At 35.4% G+C, this 23,208-nt stretch overlaps 2 protein-coding genes across 6 annotated transcripts in view; one reads left to right on the forward strand and one right to left on the reverse strand.

The window, feature by feature from the left end:
- The window catches only part of hpgd (15-hydroxyprostaglandin dehydrogenase), a 13,894-nt gene extending 13,032 nt beyond the window's left edge, over positions 1-862 (forward strand). Inside the window, exons 7-8 of the mRNA XM_058774331.1 lie at positions 215-300; positions 402-862. Of these exons, the coding sequence (XP_058630314.1) occupies positions 215-300; positions 402-457 (142 nt within the window). The 3' untranslated portion in view covers positions 458-862. The remainder of the gene's footprint in view (positions 1-214; positions 301-401) is intronic.
- Positions 1-23,207, reverse strand: part of cep44 (centrosomal protein 44) — a 43,713-nt gene extending 20,506 nt beyond the window's left edge. Inside the window, exons 1-12 of one of the 5 annotated variants that reach the window (XR_009270932.1) lie at positions 22,865-23,207; positions 22,578-22,668; positions 20,988-21,135; positions 19,379-19,522; positions 19,018-19,101; positions 18,773-18,928; positions 18,355-18,567; positions 17,602-17,662; positions 17,402-17,496; positions 6,767-6,842; positions 6,360-6,418; positions 5,488-5,848 (exon numbers count right to left, since the gene is read on the reverse strand). Coding sequence is in view for 4 of the 5 variants with exons in the window: in XM_058774282.1 (XP_058630265.1) it covers positions 14,261-14,309; positions 14,558-14,592; positions 17,402-17,496; positions 17,602-17,662; positions 18,355-18,567; positions 18,773-18,928; positions 19,018-19,101; positions 19,379-19,522; positions 20,988-21,135; positions 22,578-22,666 (1,074 nt within the window). In the remaining variant the exon portion in view is untranslated. Of the gene's footprint in view, positions 1-5,487; positions 5,849-6,359; positions 6,419-6,766; positions 6,843-14,072; positions 14,310-14,557; positions 14,593-17,401; positions 17,497-17,601; positions 17,663-18,354; positions 18,568-18,772; positions 18,929-19,017; positions 19,102-19,378; positions 19,523-20,987; positions 21,136-22,577; positions 22,669-22,864 lie in introns of those variants that run through there. The other 4 variants (XM_058774297.1, XM_058774282.1, XM_058774311.1 and 1 more) reach the window with 4 other exon arrangements.
- Between the last annotated feature and the right edge of the window lies 1 nt (position 23,208).

Genomic DNA, 23,208 nt, shown 5'->3' on the forward strand with positions numbered 1-23,208 from the left:
ACATGAGGGATGAGTTATTTGAAGTTAAAGAATGTCAACAAGAACATAGAAAAGATCAGTTTGAGGCAAAGATGACTGATTTTAAAACGCAAAAATGAATTGCCTTGTTTGCTTTTTAAAAACCCACATTCATTACTGAAAAGTGCTGATTTAACATGCAGCAGTGACAAAAATGTGAAATATGATTTTGTTGTGTCTGTGTTTACATCTGCAGACCATCTCTGATTGCAGAAGGAATGCTGCGAATGATAACAGATGAAAGCCTAAACGGAGCCGTGATGAAGATCACCTGTTCTAAAGGCATTCACTTCCACACCTATGAACCTCTTTCAGCTTGAGAACATTATAAATACATTTGATGCCTTCATCAAATAAGTGTGTCTTTTTTCTCTCCTCTCCAGTCCTCATCAGAACATTTATTTTATTGAAGTCCAGTGCAGACACCTCAAACAGCTAGTTGAATGACACAAACCTATGGTGCATTTAAGAAATAAAAAAGGGACGGTATAGATTTTCCTGTCTATCATTTGAGTTTGGAAAAACAAAAAGGACTGCATACTGGTATTCGGGCCTCTTTCTAAACTGGTTTTATTTTATTTTTTTTTGTAATGCCCTTGAACATTCATTTGTATGCAACTGCTTTACTGTGAGTAACTGGTTTTGAGAAAAGAAAATCATATTTATTAATAATTCAGTTATTGTTTGTGTCAATCATACCTCAATATCGCAAACCAATGATTCTTACAATTTTTGTATATTTTTTGTATAATATTTTAGATATATGGATATCTTTGTGGCAAAGAGAGTATCTTTTATTATGTATACCTTATGTATAAATCAAACAATAAACTTCTGAAAATACAAAGAAAATGTTTTCTATATTTTCTAGCTTATTAGTTTATTCTACTTTTAGCTTCCTACTTTCTTTGTTGCGGTTAAATGTGTATAGCATAGGCCCTGTTTTACCCAAAACTAATCCAAAATCTGTAGTCTTGAAGATTTTGAGACCAGCTGCTATATACAATGTTCCTGTCTACATTATAAGACGCACTCTTCTGTAATGCAAATCCAGAAACAAGTGTCACCTGGCAGCTGTGTTTACATCAATGCAGTTGTAATGTCCAGGAATCTGCACAATTGCCTACACTCACATTACCAGAAATGGATAACATTTTAGTTACATAGGTAAAGTCTTTCTATTTCCAGCAGTGTGGTTTCAATCTAAAAAGATATTTTGCCAAATACAAACTAAGAATATATGTTTTTATGAACTGATGTAAACGCAGCCAAGTAAAAATGAACAATGTTAATTATATATGGTTCAGTAATAGTACATATTGTGATGTGGCACACATCATCTTTGTCAATCAATGATAAGCATCATGGCTTATCCGTTTTAAAAACGTTCATCAGTACAATCACAAAGTCTACACTAAAGTCTTATTCTATAAATAAACTATAAAAGTGCCCTAGTTGGGTCACAGAGGTTCAATTTGACAATAACAGTTCTCAGAGTATCCAGAATTTCACTTTTTATACTGTGACTTTACAAAATTCCTTTGATGAAACATCATAGGGATGTGACTCTGCTTTGATATGACAGCAGATAAAGATATGAAAGTCTATGAGGACTGGGAGGGAGTCGTTTGAATGATGACTGTTTGATAATCAGAGCTTTCAATCTACATCTGAAGAATTCTTGAAGGAAGTGTATGCTTCTATATTATACAAACAGTCCCTCATTCAATTCTTGCAAAAGCAACAACTGAACCACAAACGTGTTATAATCCCTTTTAAAGAAACACTGTCAGTATGCAATAGTTCTGGTAATGCAATACACACACAAAGCACAACTTTAATACCACTTGTTAATCTTGGTTAGCGTTAATCTCTATGTAAACCATAACGTTACAGGTCATTACAAGTTACAAGTAACCATATATGTTCATTGATGATACCTATATAGTAATTAATGTTAATTTACAGCAACATCTCTGTAAACTTATTGTCTACATAAGCTGCTGGTCTTCTCCTTTAGGTCTTTTTAACAAGGGAAATGGGCAGCGAAAACACCCTGACACACTTTTATCAGTAACTGAAGTGAGAGAAGACCAGATGAGTCAGGGCATTAAGGTCACACAGAAGGCCCCGAGGAAGCTTGGGTGGGGTTTGAGTACAGGTTAAACAGATGAGAAAGCTTTGTTAATTACTAGCAGTACCTCAGCTGAAAGATATGCAGCTTGCTAAGCACATTATAGGCAGGAAGTTGTGACATGAAATGAAGAGCGTGTTGAATGACATGCCTCGCTGTTTGTCAAAACAAAACAAACAAAAAAAACCTTTCATGACGAGGGAACGTATGCTCATGGAACTGATTTTTAGAAGCTGTTTTTGCATTTATAAGGGATTTGAATAGTTAGTTCAACTTAATAAACAAATAATTTCCGGTCAGTTACAGCTGTTAAAAAATAATATCAGAGCAAATCAAAATAAATAAATGCTCTGCTCAAATACATTTTAAAGAGGATTCTTTGTTAGATTGCATACAGCTTCATATTGTCTATCACACTCAAAAATAAATAAATAATTACAATTTTCTACTTTCTTCTTCATGTGTTTTTTCAGATATTATTTTACTTTTCCCCCCATGAAAGAACACTTTATATTTGCATGCACTGTAACTGCCGAGACAGTGAATACAGATATACAGTATAGACAGTTCACTATGATGCCTGCAGAGCTTCCACTGGTATTTTTGTCCAAAGCCTTGGTCATTTCCTGACCCTGGTGCATATAACTCATGTTCACTTTGGCAATCAATGTGCAATCAAACAGATCTGCTAGAAAGAAGCAGAAATGTTCTTCTACTTTCATTGAAGTGCTTTGGAACTGCTCCATGATTAATAGTTTGGAGAAAGCAAAGAGGTTGAGTGTTTCCTTGTGTCTCTGGCATTTTGTGTGTGATCTCTGCAAATGTTTAGCTTTTGGTCACAGATGCAATACTTAAAGATGACGACCAGCAGATTTAGCACATGCATTCGGTCTAATCCTGACTTGGAAGGGAGGAACAAAGTTTTCATGCTCAAGTTTACTGAACTAACTAACTAGACAGACTGTAGGACAGAGATAAACAACAACAAATGTTTTTAGTAATGTAATATGTTGTGAACCATTTTTAGTGGTTTGGCCATTTAGATCATATAGTTCATTGATTTTACACATTATTATTATTAGCCTACTATAAATAAATACATAAATTAATTATTATTTTATCATTCTAACTAAACAGTGATTGAGAGTGTGAATTTTGTGGCTCAGTCGGTTATTTTGGTTGACAAGTGTAATCACTGACACAGCCCAGTAATCCGGGATAATGCAGGTCATTTTACACAAATAAAGTCTTTATCTTTGACAGCGTGTTGATAGTTTATTGGCGCCCCCCTCAGGACAAATTAGATGGCTGTTAGGTCAAAAACCAAACAATGTAATTCAGCAGCTTGCATCTTCTCATACTTTCATAAACTTTCATATCTTAAGTCATACATAATTCAAATATATAGAAAGAGACAAATAGATATGATTTTTTTAGTGTGTGTTTAAGCTGTATGAGTTTCTTCTCAACAGGATCTGCTCTTGAAAACACTTCCTTGTATACAGATGCCTTAGAGTGACTTATGGACGAAGAACCATAAGTCAGTCACTGTAATTATTTTCTGAAACATTCTCTAAGCTCCCAGCTTGCTTCCATTTCTTCCTCAGAAAGAACTTTTGCTGAAAAAACATGTTAGAAAAGCAATAGAAATTGCTGGTCAAGTCCAAAGCAATTGTTCTATAGAAAAAGTGTTCTAACAACATGTGTCAACATTTGTTTACATTATATAGCAATAGCACTTCACTTTTACAGTACTGTTGCGTTTCGGGTCCTAATAAAGATTCAAAACTCCTAGTGTTTTTATATAATATTATTTTATATTACATAATAATTCATTTCTGCTTTTCAAACATTTCTTCTGTTTGTAACATTAAAAACAGTTACTAAAGCTAAAGCTGAAAACTGTACTGCAGAGAGCTGTTTTTTCATACTGTGCATATGTCTAGACCCACTACTTCACTGTTTATTTGCCTAGATACATTGGGTGTGATTCATCAGCAGTTCTGGAGGGGCTTAAAGAAGTCATATGATGCTTTTTTAAAGATCATTATTTTGTGTATTTTGTGTATTTGGTGACAACAGAATGTGTTGACATTACATATTGATTATTTTTAAAATACTGTACATTATTGTAGGTCCTCTATGCCCCGCCTCTCTCAAACGCTTTGTTTCCTACGAAGTCCCTCCTTCCAACAAGCGCAGTCAGCTCTGATTGGCCAACCGGCACATTGCATTGTGATTGGCCGAACACCACAAGCCGTGTCGGAAATGTAACGCCCCTTACCATAATCGCGAGCTTCAGCTTTCAAAATAAAAGTACTTCATTTTAAAGTAAAGTTAATAATGCCCTTAGTTTTACCATCAGTTCAAGCCCCAGAGGGGAACAGAGTCGCGTGACAGACACAGTGATGAAGCTGGTATGTGTTTGCAAACAAGCCGCGATTAAGACAGCTGACTCCACTGTGATGTGATGCTCTCTCTCACACACACACACACACAAACTCCGCATTTGAACAGTCAATAGAAAATATTTAAACTAATAACAAAACATACAGTCGCTGATTCAGAAGCGCCAGATTGTCATAGCAAAGTCAGAATTACCTCCTCTGCTAGGTTCACGAAACGGTCGTCCATAAAATGCGTTGTGATAACATCTGGGTTGTGCTGTTCTGTTGTAAGTAATCTTAATGATTCCTAAATGCATCTACTTTCGGAAGGCCAAATAAAGTGCTTTTGCTTTCGCCCAGAAACACACAGCATCTCCCTGACATGGCTGCTTCAACACTACTGCGGTTACTGAACCCACACCCTTTTTATTTGCGTGCACATTTGGGCGGCATTACGCAAATATTTCCACATCGTGACGTAGACATGTTGGGGCGTGTTTTAATGAGCCGTTTTAGGGGGGCGTGGCAGAGTCTTAACTTTTATAAAGAATATCTCTTTGGTTTTGAGACTTTAGTCTTTGTAACTTCAGGGATCTTATCTATGCACAATCAGCTTGTAACACTCCAAAGAGAAAGGAAAACTTGAAATCGCATCATATGACCCCTTTAAAGTGTTTTGAACTACAAACAACTGTCACACAGGACATATTACAGAGTGGGCCAATGGGACTATAACCACGAGGTCTCTGGCCTGACACCCAGAAATAAAATTTAAAAAATCATATAGGCACATGAACAGCACTTAAATGTGTACTAACAGCCCATGCAGAAATATATACAGTAGATATACTGTATATCAGTAGACAGACAGACAGACATGCAACATTATTTCCTATCATTTGAACCAAATCTTGAAACTGAAATGACAGATTAAAATGATTTAATCACTGTGAGCCACTATTTTTATTTATTTATTTTTTTCAAGAATCTCAGTTTTTTGGGGTCAGGTTGACCCTGGTCTGAATGAAATATCTGAAAGGCCTTTTTAGTTTCCAAATCCAAATCTGACCTTGACAAAATCTATCAAAACTGAGGTTAAACAAAAATAGACTTGAGTATTTGGAACAAAGAAAGGCTAAAAGCTGTGATAGAGACATCCCTTCCCCGAAGATTAAATGGCAAACAAGATGTCAGGCCAGCCTGCACAGTCTCTGGGATGTCTCACTCCCTTGTCCGTCATCCGTCCAGTTAATAGAGGTTCCTAGTTCAGTTCTCACTGGGAGCAAATTTTGACACAGTATGAAGCAATCTGTGGGACAGGAAAGGATCAGAAAAGGAATAGTGTAATAACAGCTAGTTAACTGATGGTTTTGAATCATTCAAGAGTTAATGGTGCTCCTACTAAGCAAAAAAAACTCTCTTCAATTTCAGTGGCAAACATGCCCCAGTCCTTAGCAAAGCATTGCAACTTCCTGGGAAAAAGTTTGGTCTCACAGATTTGATACAGTAGGTTTTGCTCAATGAAGTAGTGCATTTTAATTTTAAGAATGAAATACTATTTAGCAAACAAACAAAATAAATAAACAAACAAATAAATGTTGAACTTGGCTCCAGAAACATTATACATTTATATTAGGGTGAAGTCAGCTAAAATGGGCCACGTTTAGGTAAATGACTTATAATACCATCAAATAAGCTATGCATGAGATCTAATGATATTCTTATAAATTAACACGGGTCTCTTAAATATATTTATATTTTTTAAATGTGACAAAGTATAAAAGTTTTAAAATTATGAGAGTTAGAGTATCAGCAGGTACCTTCTTGAGCCACGGCACAACATTCAGGTAAAATGGGCCAGCTGTTCAGTTAAAATGGGCTAATAAAGGGAACAACATAGGTAATTTCAGCTTAAATCAATTTATTTTTAACAGTAAATTGACAATATTGTCTTTAGTGTGCCATAGCAACACCATAAAAGTATTTCATTAAATAGAAAGTTGAATGAATATTTCATTAAACAATGCAATTAAAAATGAACTGATCATGTTGTATAGGTGTGTGTTTCTGTGCATTGGTGTCTTTTGTGTGCATGTATGTGTGTATGCTTGTATTTTTGTTTTAGGAGTTTGTTAAGAGTTTGTATGGATGCATATCTAGGCATATAAACCTATTTTCACCCTCAATTTGTGTGTAAAAGTGTGTGTATGCAGTCCATTTTACTCACATCTTCCTTACTTTCCCTTTCTCTTCTCTCTTCTTGTCTCTGTTTCCTTTCTTTGCTTGTCCTCCTGCCATACTGTCTGCCATGCAATGCAATGATAAAAAAAAAAACTTTTGTATGGATACATATCTAGGCCTATAAATTTCTGTCTAAAAGTGTTTGCGTATGCAGCCCATTTTAGCTGAAAATTGAGGCCCATTTTAGCTTAACCAGCCATTTCTACCTAAAATGACCTTTTTCCCAAAAATCTACATTTCTTTTTTAAATTAAACTTTTTTTTTTTTTTATCTGAAAGAGCATGTCAAAACATTGATCATAAACGTCTGCTTTGTTGGTAAGCTTACTTATAATTGCTTTAGTACCCTTATTAGTGATGAATGAAGTTTTCTGTCAGGCTCAATTACTTTACAATTTCTCTGACAAGCTTCATGTAACACTCTGCCCTGCCCGCCTTAAAAAACTCAGACCAATAAAAATGTACATGTCAACAAGTGTTGAAGCAACAATGCAAGATCAGTTATTGTGATTTTCTGTAAAACTTTAAAGAGATATGATGCTACAACCTTATTTGGCCCATTTTAGCTGACTTCACCCTATATTATATATGTTTTTCTAATCTACATTCCTATTTATGCATTTAGCAGATGCTTTGATCAAAAGCCACTTACACAAAATGATTCACCATAAAGCCAACAATCGTTGTAGTACTTTTTTTTTATTTTATTATATTAAAATATGTTCAATTATTATTATTATTTTCCTGATTAGTATGTAAGGAATAATTGACGACGGGCCGTTGAATTATTAGAAAAGTAATGCACACCCGAGGTGGTGATGCGGCCACGATGTGCATTATCTTTCTAATAATTCAATGGACCGAAGTCAATTATTCCGCAAATACTACGGTTGCCACACCTCAAGACATCGATCAGATGACATATTTCTAGGCATTCGTCCGGTTTTTCTACTTAAATCGCTATTGTGAGTAGGATTATTTCTTCCGCATCTCATCCAACACATCCTTGCCAATTCCAAAACGTCATTTTAAACCTAGTAACGTTGATAGCAGACTAATGCAGTTAATACATACATTTATCAAGTTTTGAGAGAGAGAGAGATATTAACGTTACCTCTGTGCGTCTCTCAATAGTGTTCGACAGCAATGTCTCTAGTTATTGTGAAACTTTAAGTTAATTTTCTTCACGAACAGCACCGTCGTTGTTTCCTAGCTTGTGAGAAGTCATGTAGTTTTTAAACTGTTAAACTACTGATAAAATCATGAGAGTAGCGCTTACAACATCACCGTGCATGTGTGTGTAAACTGTATGTGCGGTCTGTGAGGGAGAGAGAGCGGGAGAGAGTATGTGCTTTCAGTACATAGTAAAACGTAATTTTGTGGCAAAAACATGGACATGATCTGTCGTTTTTATCCTTTTGTTTACTATATTTATTTGTTTGACCAGTGTCATTGTAGGTTTTGGTTATTTTGCTGTTGTAAGATCTTTAAAATAACCGAATTAAAATAACTCATTTGGCGAAGTGATATGGTCATGTGATGCGGTCAAGAGCTGCCTGGAACTACGTTCGCTGTGCGTTTCCCTGAAAATAATTGCACGCCTTAGAACGTTCCTCATCCAATCAGATTCAAGCATTCAACGGCCCAGTAGTATAATTCAGATGATTTCATATTTGATTTTCACTTTCTGCGAAGTAACTTACTTTTTACAGAAATATAGAATTTGGATTATTCTGTATTTGGATCACTTTCCAGTCATTTCATTAAATTAATGCTGACTATTAATACTAAAAATTAGGTAACACTTTAGGAACCAATTCTTTCTATTAACTAGTTGCTTATTAGCATGCCTCTTATTAACACATTGGCCATTTACTAGTAGGCTATTTATAAAGCACATATTCTGCATGACCATAATCTACATTCCTAATCCTAATACCTACTATCTTACTATTTATTAATAAGCAGTAAATTAGTAGTTTATTGAGGCAAATGTCGTAGTTAATGGTTTGATAATAGCGAGAATTTAACCTTAAAATAAAAGTGTGACCGAAATTTATTGGTAATAGTAATTTAAAATCTCAAAAGCAAGTAAATATGCCATCTGTCGCTTGAAATTAAACAGTTATAGGCCATTACTACTATTTTCCCTACTATTCAGTTAATATAAAACAAAGGCTGAAAAAAAAAAGAAAATCAAAATCAGCTTAAGAGGTTTTATGTGAAAAGTCACAAAGTAGCTGAACAAGCATATAAATGATTTCTAAGAAGCAAAAATCTAGATGACCCAAAAGTGTCCTCCCTTGTCAAAGGGAAGAGGAAATGTGCAAACATGCCATTATTGTTGGCAGAAAGGCAGACAAATCTAAGATAAGCAAGAGGTGTTTAGTTCATATATTCTTTACGGACTATGGTGGGAAAATCTAACACAATATTCTATTTTCTGCCAGTTCCAGTAGTGCATACAGGAGATATCTTCAATGTAAACACAACAGGGATGGTCTCTTGGGATTGTGTCTGTAGGCATTGTAAACTCTGCTGCTTTTGCACACGTTGCCAAATACTGCATGAGCAGCCTGACATCTGAACGGGGCATTTTGAGTTGATCTCAGATCTTAAAACTGAAGACAAAAACTTGACATCTGAAAGACGATTTGCACAGAACGAGATGTATATAGAGAGCGACTTGTGGAAAGTCTCACTGTGTACATTCCCACTGGTGTTGCTAAGGACTTGAGTCTCAATCAGCTCACAGGTTTACCAAGAACTCCTATGTTTATTTTACATCAGGGGAGCCAAGTGGCCCAAATATTCGCCTATGTGCTCGTTTCTAATGATAAGATGTTATTGTAGGGCTTCCCATGAGCATGTGAAAACTGTTTTGACTGGCAGGCAATGAGGTCTTGGCGGTTGGCCAAGGATAATAACTCGCCTCCTATTGGCAAAGAAAATAAGCATTGAGAGTGGTGTAAATTTGTAATCAAGGGACTCGGAGGAAATTCTTTTCGGAACAAAACTATGAAATACAATGAACGCTAATTTAAGGGGTTAGCAAAAGAGCCTCCCAGAGAACAAATATTTAGCCCATAAGGCAACATAAACATGTAATGCAATTAGCTTGATATTATTAATATTGTAAATGTTCTTGCAAATATTCTACATTAAAACTGAACAATGTCTCACAATAAATACATTTTCTAAGAATGTTCTAATGTTCTCATTAAATTCTGAAAATGTTCTTTCTGATTGTCCCCTGAACAATGTTTTCTTGGTTATGCGAATGTTATATTAAACATTGATAATTTTGCATATAATATGGGAATGTCATTTTTTTAAGGTTCTCTAAATGTTCTGAAACAAGTAGTAGTGACATTAAAAAAATGTTATAAACAAATGTCCAACTTAAACATTTCAGAAAATAACTTTCATGAATGATGTATTTTGCGCTAACTTTTAGAATGCTATTAAAGATGAGATAACTTTGAACAAATGTTTTATTGATATTTCTGGAAGAACTTTTTTTTTTCATGGCTTTGAGAGAACCTTGAACGTTCTAAGAATGTTCCCAGTTAACTAGGTAGCTTTTAACTTATAAAAAAAATTATTTCAGAACCAAAATACAGCTTTATATAGCTGAAAGTCAAGGACATCATAAGTAAACTCATCTGTGATTCTAATTATATCTCTTTCTCATTTCACTCTCTTCATCTCATTTGCTTATGCCCTCCAACCTTTAAAAATGCTCTCATTAACTTGAGTGATTAGCTCAATTAGCCTTGCACTGCTCAAAAGGTGCAGATGCCTGCATGGCCGCGACAAACTAATCAAGAAGGTAAAGAGTTCATAGACATGCATGAGGTCCTGCTAATTAGGAGTGAAAATGAACCTAATGTGGAGGGATCTGGAATGGCCAGGCTGGTGGAATGGAATGAGGGGAGCTTGCATAAACATACAAGCTTTAAGAAAGAGGAGGAATGTAAAAAGTGTTCCCTCTCACCCACTTCACCAAGTCGTTTCTCTCATCTCCCCCACCCCTCTTTCAGGACAATGATTAATGAGAGCAGGGGATTACAGCAGCACTGGAGAGCAACAGAGCCAATCAACAAAACCTAATGACATTCATTATGAATGGATCCCTGTTCTCATCTTTCATTCACTCTCTCCTTTTTTTTTTTTTTTTAAATAAAGACCTGTCCAGGATTTAGGATTTAGGAACCATCATTGCAACACATTACATCATGGTCCAGCTCCAAACTATCCAGTTACAGTCAAAACATAAAGCAAACTTCCCAGTTTAAAAGACTAATTGTCTTGAATGTTATGGGACACTTTATTTTCTCTCAATTCAGTCTTCATGTCAAAACGGCTGAGCAGATTTCAAATTAGGTGCACTGCCTATACCCGTGCTCTAAATGTTAGACCCAAACAAACTGACTGCAGAAGTTGATGGTATGGAATGGAGATTTGATGAGCCTAATAAAATAAAATGATGAGATCATTTGTTCTGTCTCTAATTTTGTTCTACTCTTAACAAAATTTGGGGTTTTTAATGCTTTTGAAAGAAGCCTTTTATGATCACCAAGGCGGTAAAAAAACTATTTTTAAATATTATTACAATTAAAATAAGTTTTCTATTTGAATATTTTAAATGTAATTCACTTCCATTACCCCAGTCTTCAGTACATGATTCTACAGAAATAATTCTAATAATATGCTGATTTGTTGCTCAAGAAATATTCTTATGATTATTTACGTTGAAAACAGCTGTGCTGCTTAATATTTTTGTGGAAACTGTGATACAGTTTCTTCAGGATTATTTAATAATAATAATAATAATAATAATACATACATACATATATACACACACATAAAATAAACAAACAAACAACTGTAACATCTACTCCCGCAAGATGCAACTACTGAGAAAGCCTGCATGCAGTCTCAAGGAGAGCAAAGCAAAGTTTTCAATTCACATCTGGCCCCTGCCAGAGGCCTGTTGATTCCACAGGGGGTTCTGGGGCCCAAGTTATGATGTTATGTAGCAAGGTCAGGATAGGAGTCAATGACATATATGAACATGAAAAAAAAAGTGGTTCTTGGAAATGTTTGGAACGTGTTCAGATATTAAAAAGTAATGCAGTTTTGTTCAAATCTAAGAAAAACAAACTGTCACCAAGTACTTGTATATATATATATAAAATACTTACAACTTAACTATACTATACTATACTATACTATACAACCACAACTATAACTTATCAAGATTAATTTGAGCTCAGCAATTTTAGATTTATAAATTAAGTGAAAATTTTAGCAACATTTTAAAAAATGTAATTACAATTTAAAACATTGCATTTTAATATATAATTTTCAATAATAATACTAAAAAGACATCACTGACCCATATGCAGACATCAGCAAAACCCTGTGTCTAGTGGAGACAATGTGCAGCCCCTTCAGTTTACTGAGCTCCAGCTGTTCAGACAGATGCACATCAGTTCCCAAACAATCTGTCATCTGAGCATCTCTCCCAACTCTGACTCCAATACACACACACACACACACACACACACACACAGGCCAACCTGTTGACCAACCACACAAACACATGCAGACACCCTCCTTGAACATAATTACAGAGGTCACCTGACCTTTATTCCCCTCTCCATGAATGCTTTGTGTCCAATTGATCTCAGAGTGATTCTCATAGCGTCTGCAGTACATAGGGCACTGAAGGGAAAGTCTGGAAGAACGAACAGAGGTCAGTGACCCACTCTGTGTTGTCAACTGCAGAGAGAAAATCCACTGATGAAAAACTGATGAAAATTTTACATCATTGCCTCGTACAGAAAAAGAAATATGAGAAGAGTAAAGCTGTCCTGTGAGACCAACAAGTCAGACCTCTGATGTCTTCTTTTGAGACACTGCTAGGTCAAAAACCAGATCTTTCAAGTTTTTTTTTTTGCACAAACTGAAATCTGATAAATGTGATATCTTGTATAATGACGCCCAACACCAAGAGACCATCCAAAGGTCACCTGACCTCAGAAATGTGCTCAGATTACTACCAAATATTAATAATATGGTCTGGCAGCTGTTCCTGAAAAATACATTGCAAGTTTGTCTTATATCAGGAGTCGAGGATTCTTGAATTCTGCTAACAGCGACCCATAAGTTGGAAATTCACTGCAATTCCCCTTCTGATCCCTTGCTGTGATCAGTGTTGCCTGAAGTACAACATTTAACTCCAGGTAAAAGGAAAATATGTGGAAAAATGGACCTGGATCAGTAGAGGAGAAGGTTTCTCAGGTGAAGCATTTAACATCACCAAACAGAAAAAATCATTAAGTTTCACAAACCCTCCCCCAAACAGAGTCACATCCAAAAGTCAATGGTTAAGCCTATGCCATAAACTATTCAGTATGTTCAAACAAACAAAGCACAGTTTCAATAGAGCCACAGAGCCACAATGTTTATATACATTGTGAAAAATGACATACATCTGACTAAACCCAACATGGCACCTAAATGGTGGCAATGTAGTGGGGAAAAAACATTTGGAAATTTTGGAATGATTGTAGTATCTCAATTACTTACATAAGCGTGTCAAAACCTAACTGGACAGGAGGGAATTCTAAATAAACTTAAGATTTATTTCTCTATTTTGGAGCATGTGCTAAAGAAAGAATAGTGCAGTAACAAATAAATGGCATTATCATTAATGCACAAAGACATAATCCAGTCATTACAGTCATTGTTATACTTCTATAATGATATTCAAGTGAATGCAAAACTGTTGTGTGGCAATGGACTGATGCAGAATTCAAGACAGGGTGCAATACAGAAAACTGACTTCAGAGGGCGCCATAAAGTAATTTACCATTAGGTTTGGGTTTTACATGGGTAGCAGTGACATCTAGAGGACAAGACACTTATTATGCAAAATCGGTAGGAGGGCATATTAAAACATATATTTATGTGGCATATTTTTTTTGTTCAACCAAAAAAAACACTTACTCACCCTCAAGGTCTACGTTGTTGTTGTTTTTTCCCCCAGTGGAGCCCTTCACATAGCTCTTTCCCATGCGATTCACAAAATTCCAAAATTGACAAATTTATTATTATTATTATTAACAATAATAGTAATAAACACATTTGTGTGTGGAACAGACTGAAATGTAGGAGTTTTACCTCAATCTGCCACTTCTGAAAACTCACAATCAAATATGGTGCCACATGTGGCACTAATAATTTTTGTCATGAGATGCACAAGAACCAGTGAAGACTAATAAAAAGTATTTATTAGATTTATTCAAAATACAGTTTCCACCATATGTTATTGGGCCATACTTTTTATGAATTACAATTTTGGTCTGTTTATCAGAAAATATTTGTTACACTAATTTTGGAACAATATGAAGGCGAGTAATAATGACAAATTTTATTCCTTTAAAACACGTTTCTCTGGACTAAGATTAAATTCAGATTGTGGGTTCTATGTTTTGCAGAAAGTTAGATGTGTCCTTCATCCTGAAATGGGACAGAAAAAAATGTATTGATGTGCAATCCTTTGTCTAAGTGACAATTTTTCTTTATACATCTACATTTAAATTTAGTCATTTAGCAGACACTTTTATCCAAAGCGACTTACAAATGAGGACAATAGAAGCAATCAAAACACATGCAAAACACGTTTATCACACAAAAAAAGTTTATCACACGCAAAACACAACCCTTCAAGAGAAATGCTAAACTATTTATATAAAAATAACACTTACATGTGAACTATTCTGTCCAGCCTTTCTTTAAAATTCTAAGAAACAGGAAGAAAAAATAAATAAATAAATATATACAGGGGTTAAAGCAAAAAAGTTTTTTCCGAGGGTTGGGGGGTTGCGGGGATGGACACATACACAGGGTTATTTGGCGAACAAACAAACAAACAAACAAACAAACATTTGAAAATGATTTTCCTTGAAACTACCTGATAAATAAACTAATAAAACAAAATGGTACAAATAAAGTGCTGCACATGCAAAGAACGCAATGACTGTGGCAACTTTAACATTTGAAAGGATACTATGGCAAAGTTACTGCTTTCCTTATTCAAACTAATTTTTTTTTATGAATATATGATTGACCTGTAGAAAGAAAGCTGTATCATACACTTGGAAAATTATGAGCTGAAAAACAGGCTTTAATATGACTATATTTTTATATAAACTAATGTGAGGCAATAATAATTGGCTCAAATAAAGTATCAAAACCAAGTAATTACATGGTTTTATTTTTAATTGCATGGTTTCACTATTAAAATACATGTAATATGCCTACATTACATAAAATACCTGCAGAGGGCGCCAACGGCCTAGTGATGTTTCATGTGATTCAACGACGTTTAAATCCATTTAATTTTAATGTATGGCCACATGCAAAGTCAGAAACTTTTATTTTGAAATCGCAATGTACAATCAATTGCATAATTAGAAATATTTATAAGGTTTATAAATGATTTAAGGCACAGGTTTATAAATGATTTACTTTACAAATCTAGTGAGATAACGCAGTTTTCCCAGATGAACATAAACTCACCGCATATGCAGAGGAAGCGTTTAGCCCCTTTCACACATACAGTCTTTACTGGTAAATTAAAATCCTTTTCAAAACTACCAGTAAATTTGTTCTGGCAATCATATAGTTCTTATAAGAGATGACGTAATTATTTTGAGCTGTTTACAAAGCTCTGCTGCTTTTTTAATAGCTTTTCTGTGTAAATATGGCACTAGATAGCAGGGCCGGCCCAAGCCTTTATGGGGCCCTAAGCAGAATTTTATTTGGGGGCCCTTCGGTGCCGCCAGTATGACTGGTTATTGCCAAAGCTTGATTATTCACACACTATAAATCTAACACACCCATTATCAGTTTTGTTTGTTGTAGCTGTGTTGAACACATCATAGCATTGTCTGCCTGGCATGTTTTTACCCTTCTGTGATTTTTAATTGTAACAGTTGCAAACTTACAAGAGTGGTCAGGTGTTAAATGTTAAGTAAAATGTTATATTATAATATATTAAGATGTCTATTTGCTGATGTTTTGATGTTCAAAATGATGAACTTCCCTAAAACAAAAAGATACCCTACTTAGGCTATGCTAATTAACTGAGGGGGCTGGGGTGGTCTTCCCAAAATGGTTCTGTCATAAATAGAGTTCAATGGAAATTACAACCATAGTTAGCTAACAATGGTTTTGAGAAACGCACCCCTGATTTGTGCCACAAAACCCCCATGTTGAATTTGTCCCCCCTCCACTCCCAAAATGCGATCGATTTTCACTCTTTGACGCGCCACGCTTTGGCTGGCGCTGAGCCAGAGAAAGACGAGCTCAGAAAAAAGAAAAAAGAAAGACGTACTAAGTGCTGTTCATATTTCCTAAACTGTTCAGTGTTTTCAACTGAATAAAGTATATTTTAGGTTTCAGACATTTAAATACACTTCAATTAAGTAAAAAAGACATTAGTTTGTTAAATACACTACACACTGATATATATGGAAAGCGGCAATAATAATCCTTTCAGTTAATGGACGACGTGTTTTATTCCTATCAAATACACATTGTGTAGGTTACTATTAAGTTTGGCCATATTATCAACATGGTCATTATTGTGCCTGCATGACACGTCGCTATGGAAATAATAAAATTATATGTATTTAATTATTTAATATTGCGCTTTCGTATTACCACTGTCCATTGACATAATATAACACAAATTAAAATAAAATAAAATAAACTGTCATTTCATGTAGGCTACTCTTGGGGGCCCTCTTGTGGCCATGGGGGCCTTAAGCAGCCGCTTAGTTCGCTTATGCCTTGGGCCGGTGTCCTGACATTTTATCCTACCCTTCAGATTTTCCTACCAGGGCTTACTGCGCAATGCGCACATCAATATTGCGTCCTTTTTCTCATGCTGAACAACAATATTTAAGGTATCTCCATTACTGTATGAGTAGGTTTAGGGTTGGGGTAGGTGTAGACGTTAATAAAATACAATCTAATAGGTAGAAAAAATTATTTATTGTTGGTTTCTGGTAGCTGTGTTTCCCTTCTAGCCACAACCGCGAATATAACACATAATTACTGTATTTGCATTACTGTAAGGGTAGGTTTATGGTTGTGGTAGGTGTAGACATTAATAAATCATAATTTGACAGGTAGCAGTTTTCATTGTCGAACTGCACTACCTACTGTTTTAATATCCGGCTCTGCTAGATAGACATTCCTCTGCTATTATGCGCGTCTCGTGTTTATAAGAGCAAAAACTTCTGATGCCTAGTAATGTTAGTTTGGTTGAGAGTGAAAGCTGTGTTCCTCTCATACCATTGGTAGGCGAACTCATGAACTCAACAAGTTTTTTTAAATGTAGGACTATCTTTTTTTACGCTGCCAAACCCCACACGCTGGAGATCCGGCACGGTGCCGGAGAACTTTAAGCCCTGTATATACACATATATATATACATATACACATATATATACACATACATATATATATATATATATATATATATATATAGCCGTTATTAAACAAAATTAATTATTTTGAAAATTTGGTGGATGGATAGTCACCTGGGGAGCTGTCGGAGGAAAACTGGCTGGAGTGTGTCCATTATCACTGATGTCAGATGGTAGATGAATCACAGTAGAAATGCCACTCGCAGATGCTTTAACACAGATACAAATGGGAAAAAAAGAAATCAAACAATTTTAGATTTAAGGAATGTATAGTTTATTTAAATTATTACAGTTTTAAAGCTGTTGCCACGTACCTGTGTCCACACTGAATCTACCATTGTCTGTGCTGAAGACACCATCTCCTGAAGTTAGACCCTATAGAAGTAGAGAAAACTTTGAAAACTTTTTGTAAGCACCATAAAACACATTAACTTCTTCTATCTTATATTCATTACTTCTGCAATGTCAAATTGCCATTTTCTTTTTTTTTTTGTGATCTTTTTATTTTTCCAAATCAACAAAACAACATCCACTCAAACAAACAACAAGAAGGGGGGAACAACAGACACACCATCAACAAATTCTATTTAAATTTGTAGTAAAAAGGACAGAACAGAATTCACATGAGTCCATATATTGACAACAATTGGACATTCCCAAAACATGTGGAGAAAAGTACCTGCTGATACAGTGTTACAGATATGACAGTTATAGGTTGATTGCAGTTTCATTTTAAACCTCTTGTAAGGAGTTATGTATCAACTTGCCATTTTAAAACAAATCCTAAAATAACATGAACCGTTAGGATTCATTTGACCTATAAAGCGGTTTGCAGACTTCCTAAAATACTGTACTTTCCAAATGAATTTCCCATTTTTTAAACTAACACATGTGAGAGCTTTGCTAGTGCATGTGTATCTGCGCTGGAGAATGTCACTGCTTTTCATCACGGAACACAAGCTTGATCATCAAAGTGAGTTTTGGGAGAAAGCAGCATTATGCCACAATTGCAACAGAAATTAAAATTTACAGTTCCAAACCTCCAAACAGATGTTAAACTCCTGTACCTGTGCTGAGGTCAATGCCTGCCTGGTCTCCAGCAGCAGCACGCGACTCTCCAAGTTCACCCACTGGTTGCTCTCAATGATAATCTTGCCAGCCAAGCTTTTCTCCAGAGCATGTATCCTGTGTTCCATAAGGGCCAATCGCTGATCCAGTCTGCCAACACTCTCCAGAAGACTTGCTTCGACATCCCTCAGCCGGCTCTCTAAAACACACTCCTAACAAGACAGCGTGTGCATTAGATTGGACTGAACAAGTTCAGCATTTTGAAGAAGATTCTTTGTACTAGGAATTGGCATTTTGAGTAATTATGTAGTTAATGATTCCCCATTTGGGGTAAAAATATTTTTTAAATAATGCTCAACTAGTTGATTGTCATGCACCTAACTCTGTGTAAAGGTGTTGCAGGATGCACATTCTCACAATTGAATCTGCAGTTTGAGATGAGTCCTCAAAACTCTTTTCCGTTTCCTCATCCTGCTGTGGCTGCTCTTCTGAGGAGCATCTGATGAGCTTCTGAGGAGCTGGTGCTAAGCTGCTGCCAAGATGCCTTTCTACCAGTGGCTGCTTCTGAGGTACCTAAGAGGAACGGAAACAGCTAAAATAATAATGATGATAATCATAATAATAATAATAATAATAATCATTATTATTATCAAATCACTTACTGCCAGTGAGTTACTCTCAGCAGAAGAGATCTCATTTTTAGTGCAGCTCTTAAACTGAGGCCTTCTTTTTGGCTTACTAATATGCTGTAAAAAAAAAAAAAAAAAAAAACGGAATAATGTCTATACTAATACAATATTATATTATATTATAATTCATAAGTTGATAATATATTTTCCTATTACAATATGGCCAATAATCAATAAATGTCTGATATTATATATCTAAATAGATTGAAAATAAAACACTAAAAATGAAAATAAACCATATCAAACAAACAAATAAACAAATATAGGCCAGTAATTGAAATGGTACCATATCTCTATATAAGAAAAACTGTATGTTGGTAAATCTTTGAGATACCTTGCTTTTAGTGAGTTCTTTGTGTTTGTTGAGAACAAGGCCAATGATATCGCAGAGAATGATGAGTTTCCTCTCAGCAAAGCCATACTGAAGAAACTGCTGTTTGGTTAACAGTGGCTTATAGCTGAAAACATCCCGCAAGACCTATATTTTAAGAGATTTTCCCATGAAAATGCATATACAACAAAAAAACAGCGATGATTTAATGTATTAAAAGAATTGGAAGGAAATTAGCCCCTAAGTGGATTAAAATCATGAACAAATATTTGATTTGTAGATTTTCTGGTTCAGGAGGTACTCCAGAGGAACCACCAAGACTAATCACAGGGATAAGCCAGATGTAAACAGTGAGCTGTAGTGCAAAGGGAAAATGACGAGTGGAAAAATATGACAAAACTGCTAAACACCGCTTTCCTGTTAAATGCCACCAAGGTCCTCAAGGTAATATGACGGTACCACTAATTCTCCCCAGAATATTTCATGTGAGCTGCACATTATCCTGGGACGAAGGCCAGATCTCTTTTAGAACTGCATGAAAGGTCAATGAACAGGACGAAGCGCCGAAAGACAGAGTAGCGCTTCAGTCCCACGGCTAAACGTACAGAATCAGCTTTGAGTTAATCTGAGATCAGACGACTTGGACCAACATGAAGGCCAGTCTCCTTTTTTTCTTCTCTCACTGCAGGAGAGAGACGTGAGCAGAGAATTGTAATTACTCAAGACTTGGTGGAGAAGAGCAGCCAGTTGAACATCTGAATGCTTTGCTGGAGAATAGAGCTACAGATGCTCTGAATCACAGAGCTCTGGAGAGACCTGCATTTCTGATGTGGGGTGAAAGCCTCTCAGATCAGGGACAGTGCCAATAAATAAGGCTATTAGGACAGGCAACACAAAGCCTGGCTTTGCAAATTTCATTACATGTGAAATTGCTTTTTCAAAAAGAAATCCACCTCATTAAAGGCGGAGTGAAAAACATTATTAATGACTCGTTCATAGTTCTAAACTCTATATAGTTTGACCTCAAAAAATGAACTTTCTGTCCTCATGAATGAGACAAAGCAACTGCAACCACTTTGATCCATTTAAAACAACCAATTCCTTAAAACCACTAGCTCTTGAAAGAAATTGCAAACAGTTTATAAAAGTCCAATTAAAGGGGGGAGCAAAAAAAATGCATGCTAATAAAGCTAATAAAGATTCATATAAAAATCATCCAATAACACTGACACTAAACCATGTATGGGATGAATATATTTTAAAGGGATAGCTCACAAATGAAAATTCTGTCAACATTAAGTCTTCATTTCTTTTTTTCTGTGGAATACAAAAGAAGATATTTTGAAAAAAAAAAAAAAAAAGTGTTTCTTTTTGTCAATGGACACCAAAACGTTTTGGTTACCAACATTCTTTAAAATATGTTCTTTTGTGTTCTGCAGGGAAAAAAACTAAATGCATGAAGAAATAAATTCATTTTCATTTTTGGCTGAAATTTGTGTTCAAATATTTAAGTCAAAGTTCGGTTAAAAGGATGTAGGCTATGTATAATACATAATAAGGAACATAATAAAATATATATATATACAGTATAGTATGCCTTAATGCAATTCACCTTATAAACATTCTCAATAAATCGTAAATCATTCAATCCAGTTAGTTCCACACCATAATCAACCAGGTGCTCTGTGAGTGAGGGGGAAAAGGCTGTGAAGGCAAAGCTCACAATAGGAAGACAAGCTGATGGATCTCCCACAGCCAATCTGAAAGCATAAAACACAACATCAAATTATGAAGCACTGGTACTGACAAACCACTCATTAAAAAGCATCACAAAATCAACGCCACATAAAGGTTTTAAATCAAATATAAAAGTTGGCCGCACAAAATAACAGTCTTAAATTGTCTGCAAGCTATTTTGAGTGTCGTGCTGGAGACAAATTAAGTCATCTTTCTGGATCATCTCCAGCACATACAAGCCAAATGGATCTGTCTTTTTGAGAAGCACGTTGTGTTTGATGCATCTCACATCAAAACCTCTTCACTGAGCATCTGATGTGCAGCTTTGGTTCCTGGTGGAGAAACGGAGCTGGTTTTTGTAAAGCCTGTTTACAAAATATCTCAGCACTGGAGAGGCTCCGGACAAGTCTTCAACTTTCCAAACTTCAAAACAAAATGTGGACATGAAACACTGGCAGAGCCCCATTTTGGATGTTTATACGAGTCAAGATGTTTAAAACCTAGGCCAAAAAAATGTGGGGTTGGAACTGAAGACGTCAATGTCTAATGAATTACATCCCGCATATATCATCTCTGCTGACTGCATAAGAAAAAGTCATTCAGAAGAGCTATGGATTCATAAAGCCTAGCCTGAGTCCTGTGAAATTAAGGAGATTTGTATCTACTCAAAATCTAGGATTTATCTCTGTGGTCACATTTTACTAGAGGGTGTCCCTTTATTCATTTAATTGAGCTTTAAGGAAAATATATAGAGGCTAAAACACAGTACATGGTTAACAAACATTTTGAATTTCATTTATTATATTCTGCACCTTCTTGTCAACTATGTCTGCAAGTACACAGCATAATTATATTTTGGGCCACCTTAAAAAATCCAGTGCAGTCGACCCAGACCCTAATCAGTGGTTCTTTCTGCCAAACTGATGTTGTGTGAGCCCCTACACGGCACTGCTATAAGAAGAAACACCATATCACACTTTTTGTTCCCCCATTTCTGCAGTGAAGACCTCAGCTGGTCAACCACTTGAACCTTAGCTCCCCCAGCCAATATTTATTTTCCCTCTCTAGGTCACTCAAACATAAAAGGGCTGTCATAGGACTCATTCACATAATAATATGCGCAAGAATTAATATTTATAAAATGCTGACTCGAATTTATTTTCAATACCAGTCATATTTAAACACTCCTGAATTTCACTGAGCAGAATAAGTTGCCACCTGACTTTTATTACAGTTTAATACAGTCATAGATGAATTTCTACATTTTTTAAAAGTCAAACCTATGAAAAAGTTGTCCTGTTTTCTGCAAAAAAAAAAAAAAAAAACGAAAAGAATCTAGATTGCAGAATTTATATACCTATCTGAAGTCAAATGTTTTTTCTTTGTACGTTTAGATTCCAGCAAATAATGAGAGAACTGTTATTTCTGGTAGCATTATTCCTTTAACATTCATCACATTTCATACCTTTGATAGTCCACTTCTCTGGGATACTTCAGAGAACGGAGAGACGCTTCCAGCTTTCTCAGACATCCTTTAAGATCACCAGTGGTCATCTCTGTCATTTTCAGGATGGATTTCATCAAGAATTACATTTTTATTAATATGTACCGCTGTCAATTTACCATTCTTTGACCGTGCAGTGTAAAACGATCTTGGTTTGTTCTTTTAACAAGTACATATTTTGTTTTACTTAATTATATTTCGCACTTGATTTGCGTTTGTAGTACAATAACAACTCTGTATCAACTCACCGATGGTTGAAAATTATAGTAATCCAGAGTTATTGCTAATTCCTCCCTTTTGTTTTTGCCGCTGAAATATTCGGGTTTGTTGTGAATGGTTTCTATGCACCGGAGACGACGGCTCAACCCAGTGTTTCACTTCTACACATTCATGTCTTCGATTATTTCTTTTAAATATACGTAAAACACGTTTACAAATTTGGTAATGCAATTTCACGAAATGATTTATTTACTAATGTATTTATTTCACTACTTCACGCATTTAATAATTGTGATTTATGTGTTTATTTGATTGATTTAATCGTTACTTCGTTCATTCAGTGTCCTTATTTTATATTTTATTTGATTTATTT

Source organism: Onychostoma macrolepis, chromosome 01 (assembly GCF_012432095.1).
Source record: "Onychostoma macrolepis isolate SWU-2019 chromosome 01, ASM1243209v1, whole genome shotgun sequence".
NCBI lineage: Eukaryota > Metazoa > Chordata > Actinopteri > Cypriniformes > Cyprinidae > Onychostoma > Onychostoma macrolepis.